General features: G+C 52.4%; 1 protein-coding gene across 1 annotated transcript; it reads right to left on the bottom strand.

Moving 5' to 3' along the window:
* Positions 1 to 2,801: 2,801 nt before the first annotated feature.
* APOD (apolipoprotein D) lies at positions 2,802 to 8,085 on the bottom strand. Its single transcript, XM_017810498.1, has 5 exons — positions 7,980 to 8,085; positions 6,879 to 7,032; positions 6,487 to 6,608; positions 4,600 to 4,688; positions 2,802 to 3,153 (listed from the first exon to the last, which is right to left on the bottom strand). The coding sequence occupies exons 2-5, from the start codon at positions 6,999 to 7,001 to the stop codon at positions 2,918 to 2,920; spliced, it is 570 nt and encodes a 189-aa protein (XP_017665987.1). The 5' UTR covers positions 7,002 to 7,032; positions 7,980 to 8,085; the 3' UTR covers positions 2,802 to 2,917.
* Positions 8,086 to 8,701: the final 616 nt, after the last annotated feature.

The following is an 8,701-nucleotide window of genomic DNA, read 5'->3' on the forward strand; positions in this document are numbered from 1 at the left end:
GGACACGGGGGACACGGGGACACACACACGGACACGGGGACACGGGGACACACACACGGACACGGGGACACGGGGACACACACACGGACACGGGGGACACGGGGACACACACGGACACGGGGGACACGGGGACACACACGGACACGGGGGACACGGGAGGACACGCACAGGGACACGGACACAGGGATATGGGGACAGACACACAGACGCGGGTACAGGGACACACAGACGCGCAGGGGGACACACGGGCGAGCACGGGGACACAGGGGCAACACACGGACACGGGGGCACACAGACACGGGGACACAGGGACATGGAGACACACACTGACACAGGGATATAAGGAAGAGGGGTAACACAGGGATACGCACAGGGACACACAGACACAGGGACACACACACACGGGCACAGGGACACATGGACACGGGGATGGGGACACAGCAGCAGCACGCAGACACAGAATCACTGAATCACAGAATTGGTCAGGTTGGAAGAGATGCCATGCCACAGGATTGTATCCAGATGGTTCTGAGATATCTCCAGTGAGGGAGACGCCACAACCTTTCTGGTCAATCTGTTCCAGTGCACGATCACTTGCACAGTAAAGTTTTTCCTCATGTTCAGGTGGAACTTTCTATGCATCTCTTTCTGCCTATTGCCTCTTGTCCTAGTGGTTGCCACCACCAAGAACAGCCTGGCTCCATCTTTTTGGCACCCCCCATTTTGACACTTATAAGCACTGATCAGGACGCACGGGGTACCCAGGGCCGGTGCCCACACTCGGGGCCGCACACCGGGAGGTGCTGCTGCCCTCAGGGTGTCTGCACAACCCCAGGGCTGGGGAACGTGTGGGCGTTGCGTGTGGGTGGCACTCCTGTACACACACGAGGGTTTTGCACTCGCAAAGTGTCCCACACGTGCTTTGCGCTGGGGACATTTGGTGGCACATGGCAGGACAGGCCACAGCTGTGCTGTGGTGTCCCTGGGCCCCTCTCTGTGCTACCGTGTGGAGATGCCCCTGGCACTGTGTGCTTGCCAGAGCAACCCAGGTTTGTCACAGTTCCTGTGGCACATCGAGGGAGGCAGTGTGGTGTCCAGAGGGGTCAGGCATCGCAGGGTTCTGCTGCTGAGTGAAACACTCCTGTTTCTTAGCAGGACCTGCCTACCCAATTCCCAGTGGTATCCAGGGGCAGTGGCTGCCCCTCCAGTGGGGCTGCAGGTTTGCACCCCAGGGGCTCAGTGCCTGCACAGCCACCCTGCCTGTGGCAGCATAGGGAACAAGGATTACAGCAGCACCGTCCATGTGAGGAGGAAGATAGAGACCTGATGAAACATTGATGAAATAATCTACCCTCAAAATCTGACACACTTGGGAGCCACCGTGCAGCTGTCGGTATCCTGGTGTGTCCATCACCCTTACAGCCTGAGGATGAGGGTGGAGTGCTTGATTCTGTGTCACAGGAACTGTGGCATTAGGATTTGAAAGTTTAAAGGGATAATGACTTAAATATGGCAATTGTTTCTGATCCCTCCTGTCTCAGCCTCCTCCAGCTAGTGAGATTAGTGGCATACTGACTCCCTGCTCAGCCCCTGTAGTCCTCCCAGGGCAAGAAAGCTCTCTGCAGCACACCCACACCACCAGGGTCCCACCAGCGTGGAAAATGTTTCCAGCAGATTTACAACATTCTACATCCACATGGCTGTTTCTTCATGCTAATAAAAGCAGCAGGAGCTGAGTGTCACTGCCACCCAAAGCCACAATGCACGTTTGCTGGCACCGTTCAGGCAATGGGGGGGTGCCCACACATCCAATCCCAGAGAGCTGGAAAGAGCTCCAGGCTCCTGGAGCAAACCATTTCACTTCAGCCATGGCTGTTATGTTGCATTGCATTCCTGCTCTGGCAGTGCCACGACCTCAGAGGAGGTCATGCTGAGCCCTCCTGCCTGCTCACAAAGGCCACGCAGCTGGGTAGGTACAAAAGCCCCAAAGCAGGTATTTTTGTTTCATTTTTAATGAATTGCATGAATGCTATTCAAGCAGAGTTGTCCTGGTGCCTGGTGAACACCTGCCAGGGCAGATGCAGTGCCAGCAGGCACCTGGCACTTGGAACAGCAGGGAGCAGGGTGTCAGGCAGAGCCTGCTGTCTCTCCAAGTTCGGGGAAAAGCCTCTGGAAGAGAAAACAAGGGAGCAGACCCATCTCTTTCTGTCTGCTTACAAGTATAGTCAGGGCTAACCTCTCGGAAGTGCAGGGCCAGATACCCTAGAGGCAAGAGAGGACACATATAGACACCTGGGATGGAGTGATGCTGAGTTTCTGGACATTTTTAGACTTAAAATACAAAGGGCCAGATCTGATTTCTAGCAAGGAGGTCTGCTGACTTAGCAGCAGCATATGTCTACAGCCCTGCACTGGGAAACTTTCAAGACCCACAGTGTCAGTTCCCAGGCTGCAGGACCAACCCACCACATCTGCATGTTGCTGCTGCTAAGGCAGTGCCAACAGACACTGTAGATTCCTAGCAGGCCCAGAAACATCAAGACAAAAATGGGAAAAACACCTGGAGCTGTGTGATAAATGATTTTTTTCCCAGGACTAATACTTGCACATCACATCTCATACCCTTTTCCATCCATGAACTGGATGACTCACAGCAACAGCAGAGTTCGTGTCTGCACTTCAGGGTTTCTTTTCTTCACCTGTTAGCATTGACTCAATTGCAAAAGTCAGAGCAAGGCAAAAAGAAAAGGGGAAGAGTGATAGAGGGAATGACAGCAAAGAGTAACTCTGGGCTGGCAAACTATAGTTAGCAAAGAGGTTATTAAATTTCTCAGTTACATAGAGAAATTCTAATGGATAATAAAGCAAGCAACAAAGTTCATCGCTGGTCTGGTGCTGTGTCACTGTGTGCTGGGAGTTACATCTCAGCAGGGCAGTTGACTTGATCAGTGGGAATCATTTTGTCAGTGTCGATCTTGTAGGACTGGAGAACACTCTTCAGGTGCTCCACAGTTTCTGGGTGCAATTCAGGAGCTCTTGATAAAATCCAGGCGTAGTCCATGTGGAAGAGCCAGAGGATGTTAGTGCAGGAGTAAACCAGTGAGTAGTTTTCATAGTCGGTAGAGACAACCCAATAAGGGGCAGCAGGCATGACTGGGAGAGAGAAGGGCACTGTGAATGTGATGCAAAACCAACTCTGGATGGCTCTGCAGCACTACAGCCCCAGCTCCTGGGGCTGTTCCCACTTTGGTTGCTCCATAATTGTGGTCAGTACAGGGAGCTATAATTTATACAAGCCAACAAGGACTCCTTGTTCTGCCCAGACAAACTCCAGAGAGCCACAAAGCCCTGACTAGGAAGGACTTGCTGGAAAGTTAACACTATGACCTGAACAGCTCACCTGGGCCACTGAAAACCAGCCCAGCTCATACACGTGTGAGGGTTCTTGCTGGTGGGAAGGAGCTGACACTGGTAATCCAAGGAGCACAAACCACCACCCACTGCCACGGGGAGCCCTGGCTCATGGAGCCAGCTGGAGCCCAGCAGTGGGAATCAGTATAGCTCAGCCCATCCCAGCTAAGCCAAATTCCCTTCTCCATCAGGCAGCTACACCCAAAGCATCTGCTCTGATGACGGACAGCTACTCCAGCTTCAAACCACCAGGTGGAAAGCAAAGGGGGGTCTAGCAGGCAGGTGTAAGTGCCCTGGGATTTATTTCTGATGCCCTTAGGAGTGCCAGGCACTGTTCTCTGGGGTTCATGCCTGGTGAAGGTGGTTGGGGCTACACATGCTGCAACTGAAATGGCTGTGGGTGATGCCTTAGAAGCACAAAATGAAGTCTAGCTGTGCTCATGAACAATCATTGTATCTCCTTTGCAAGTACCCCTGCTCCAACCCATATCTGCAAATAAACCTCCCTGTGAGGGAGGGCTGTGAAACAGCCAAGGAAAAGGTGTGAGGGAGCAGAATAAAAAGAGATTCAAGAGGAGACTGATGCTCACTTTCCAGTGTTGCTGCGGACAGAGGAAAGTGCTGTGTAACATGAATAAAATGCACTGCACCTCAGCACGCCCCTGTCAAGTGTTACAGTGACAAGGGAAGGAAAAAGCAAAAGAAAATATATTAAGGGTTGTTAAAAGGCACTTATAAGCAGAGGCAGAGTGGGCTACTAGCTATACTGCTGTGTGCAGAGAAATAAGCCTATTCCTGGCCCTTACACTGGCTGTGGGGCTGCCTCCCCCGCCTCCCCTCCTCCCTGTCCCCATCTGTGACATGACCTGGAGGAACAGTAATGCTGCTGGTCTTTCTTGCTTTGAGATCAGCTGGTGAGAAGAGCTCCACCACTGAGCGGGCTGTTGCTGTAAATGGCGTATCGGTATCATCAAACCACTGCCTGCTGGTCCCAAAGTCTGTCCTAACCCTTTGCCACTGCCCCATTGTGCCACGCTGAAGTCACCAGGAGAGCTTCACCCCTTGCTTTGCTGTCTCTGACCCCTGATGCCATGGCAGCAGTGCCTGCTTCGTGCTGCCCGCGGTGGTGCTCAGACCACAGCACAGCCGAGGCCACGGGCACCAGGAGCCTCCCCCCCCCACACTTACACCAGTTAAAGCGGACGCCCAGCTTGGCCGGCTGCTTTACATCCATGTGCATGAGTTCTCCTTCAGCTTCATTGACTTTGCCATTGGAACTAAAGGGAGAATGACAAAGGTGAGAAATAAAGTCAGGAGAGTGGGAAATAATTATGGTTTTTTGCTTCCACTAAATCATCCTTCCGGACACATCCACTGTCAGGAGGTGGCTGAAACAGGTACTAGTGAACCCCAGCATTCCTGGAGGGACAGCTCATCCCTGAGGATGAGCTGCACCCAGGGCACAGCAGATCCTGGGCCAGGTGCAGCAGGTCAAATGGTGTCCCAGGTCAAACCACCCTAGCACCCCAGGCTGCCTCTCTCCAAGTGCCCCTGCAAGTATGGTGTCCTTTGGTGCCAGGGTGACAATGACAGACAATATGGAGAGCAAGACCTCTCTGTATGGGATGGAAGGATCCCAGCACTGATTTTGGATGTGCCAGGGAGCAGCTCAACTCCTACTGGTTGTGGAAGGCACATGTTCACATCTGTTTATTTACCTGCGTTTTTTCCAGGTCACTGCACATTCCTCCTCACACAAATTACCTGTACCTGCATGGTGAGCCAAGGTTTGTTTGGCTGCTGGTTTGGAGCACTGCCCTGCTGGCAGCAAGCCCTATGACTTGGGCTGCCTATCTTATAATTTCATTTTCCCCTGTATGCCTCAAGACCTGGACGCTGCCTGCAGGGCAGGAAAGTTTCCCGCTTCCTTGTGAAACAGGAACAGCCAAGGAGGCAAAAGCAAATCCTGTCAGCAGCAGAGGTCAAGGGGCTGATACTGTAGGGATGCACAGTGCAAACTGACCCAAAACATTCCTGATATTTCAGGGTTCTGAGCTGCTGCAGTGGGCACAGCAATGGTTGGATTAACGTCCCACAGATCAATGCAGGCGCAAATGAATGTCCAGCTGTTTGCCAGGCGCTGCCCCAGCAGTGGAGCTGCTGAGACAGTGCTGAGCAGTCAGTGAGAGGCAAGGATGCTGCTCTCTCCGGACACAAGGGATGTGTTCCTACATTGTTGTTGTTATTGTGAGCTAGAACAAAGTGCCCTTGCCATGCTGGGAGCACAGGGGACAGCGCTGCGCTCACCGCTCTCTCTCTCTCTCATTCATTCAGCCCCTCACAGCAGCAGCCCATGACAGCCAGGGCTGGTGATGGAAACAGATGAATTCTGCATCTGTCCATGCAAAAATCCAGGAGGGCTCAGGATAATTATAACCTCTCAACTGTAATAAAGGGAAAAGCATTCACTTGGCTACTGTTTTAAACTGATATCGACTGCTGATCCTCTTACACAGCAGTTACTACCTGTGCAAGGTAAATGCTCCAGAAGACAGCTGACAAATATTTAAGTAAAACTGACCCAGATGTTTCACCTTCCCTGCCATTTTTCATTGAGTCCCTTTACTCTGGAACAGAGAAGAGCACAAGGCACAAGCACTTCTCAGCATGCAGGAGCACAAGGTGGTGGCTGCCATCCCATAACCAGCCTCTGGGACAGGATCCAGGGCATCCAGCTTCTTAGCCATCACTGGGGGTCACAAACTGGCCAGGGGGTAGACCCAGGCGATTTCATACTGAAGTCACCACATGCTCTTGATCTATTTTCTCACCATTCAACTTGGACAATGAGACAGAGACTTGGTGAGCCCCAAGGAAGCACTGGCAGGAACTAGAGACCCACATCTCTGCCGTAACCCCAGCAAAGCCCCTTATCTCAGCAGACCTACTGTGATCTGTCTGCACCCCCAGACACAGAAACAGGCAATTTAGAGAAAAATAAACACCCATAACAGCAAGAAGGTGACAGAAGTGCCACTGCTGCAGTGAAAATGTGGCCCGAACGCAAACACTTACAGCATCTCCTTGTTGATCACCTTGAACTTCCCATTCTCCTTCAATGAGTAATTTGCCTGGATGCAGCTTCCTTTCTCAAAAGTTGAGGGCAGCTTCTCTATCTCATACCATTTCCCCAAATACTGACAGAAGAAAGTTTAAAGAGATGCTTTTAGCATGAGTGGGCTGAGACAGAGCAGCCCAGCTCATTCGCCAGCACAGTTTTTGCCTCTCTATGGCACAGGGAGCGTGGGGGGTTGGCAGAGGCACAGACCTTCCCTGGCAGCTCCAGCACAAGGCATTGAGACTGGACCTGCCAACTTCCCTATGCACCCAGGGAGTTTGCCATCAGTCTTATACCCCCTTAGCCTAACTCAATACCCCCTAAAAGACTGTTAGAAAACTTTTCACACCTTCTCGATATCGAAGTCTTCTTGGACTGATGGATCTGGGCATGGTCCCATATGAAACATCTGGCTTTTTCCAACGCTGAAGACGCTCAGCAGGACTGAGAGCCGCACTGCCGTGCCCAGCATGGCTGCACTGGGATGCAGGCAGCAAACAGACCTGAGGAGAAGGAAAATAGCTGAGCTGGGGCCTCCCTGGAGCAGAACTTTGTGTGAAATACGGCATGAAAATTAGGATGTGTGCAGCAGAACACATCAGTGGCACAGCAAGGAGGAAAGAATCATGAGAAGAGCACAAAGGCACTGTGCCAGAAAAGTGCCCAGCTCAAAATGGTCTTAAGCCCTGCCAGTGCTCAAGCTGTGCCTAACAGCTGTGCAAAAAACCAGGTGAGTCTGGTGAGAGCACTTGTACTCGTCACCCACATGTGACACCCAGCAAGATGCAGGGATGATAAACCTCTGAGGACACACAGGAGCATCATTGTCCAGTGCTGAGGCAAAGGGATATGAAGAGATGTTTGCTTTAAAATGATGGAGCACAAGGAATGTGATCCAGAACCAGCACAGAGCTGGGACCCTGGAAATGGAAGCTGGCAGTGTACACCTGCAGGAACCTGCATGGCAGGAGAGACATCCCCATGGACGCCAGGGCTGCCTGACACTGCAAGGTGGTGGGAGAGACAGCACAGCTGCCTCTGGAGGAGTCGTTGTGTGCAAAGACATACATAGTACTGCAGGATGGGGAAGTTGGTAAAGATTCAAATCAGCACCAAATGCAACATGAACCAATCCCCAAAAGCATGGTGTGATGAGGGAAAGGACAGGGTTTCCTGCAGAGCAGAAGCAGGAGCTGTGCTGCTCATAGCCAAGCAGCCCCTGGATCCAGGATGCTGCCCAAGTGCTTTGGGTTCTGCTCGAGCAGGTTGGCATGTACAGACCCTGCAGCACAGGGCTGCTCTGCTTCCCAGGCCAGAAACTCCTCTGCAGGAGCAGTGGTAACATTTTCCCCAAGTTTAAAAGAAAAGCCCAGTCTGTCTCCAGCAGCAGGAATGAGCCCCACTGCAGACCAACATTTCCCATTTTGAATCTCTCAATTCAGAAACGTACCTTGTGAATGAGGAGGAGTGATGCTCTGCGGAGGACCAGGGCTGCAAGGCACAGCTCTGTGGTGAGCTCTCTGCTTCGCTTTATAAGTGTGCTGGGAGCATCATTATTCAACAATGGCACAAGCCACTCCCTGGTCCTCGACGTGTTTAGGTTTTTTGGCAGGCCAGTCAGCTGCCTTAGATCTGCAGCTGGAATGAAGCTGGAGATGGGCTGCAACTTGGCTGCTCACCCAGGCAAACAAAGGCACCTCACGTGTCTGGGTATCGCCCCACAGCTGCGGAGCTCTCTGCCTTTCAGCTGCTCACAAGAGCCTCAGGCCTGGGTGCAGATGGCAGGGGAAGGGGAGAAGTGCCACAGCCTTTGAGAGGGGCTGGGGACAGCAGCAGCTCCTGTCCTGCTCCCTCTCATCCAGGAGCAGCCAGCCATGCTCCCAGGGGGATGTGCAGCCTCCTCTGCCAGGGGCCACTTGAGCCCTGGAGACCCTCTGGGCCACTGCAATGTCCTTGTCCCCACCACAATCACTTGCAGGAGTATGTGAGGAGGATTAAGCAGCAGGAGACATCACAGGTTTATCTGAGGAGCTGTAAGACCTTTCAGCAGTTTTTCTCTAGACTTTCAAATCTCACTATGGGGAAAGATGCCGGTGCAATTAATTCCATGCTGACCTGGCACTTTTTCCAACAGGTGCCCAGCAAATGCCTTTGACAGCAAAGCAGCCATCT

Source organism: Lepidothrix coronata, unplaced genomic scaffold (assembly GCF_001604755.1).
Source record: "Lepidothrix coronata isolate B3197 unplaced genomic scaffold, Lepidothrix_coronata-1.0 Scaffold29, whole genome shotgun sequence".
Taxonomy (NCBI): Eukaryota; Metazoa; Chordata; class Aves; order Passeriformes; family Pipridae; genus Lepidothrix; species Lepidothrix coronata.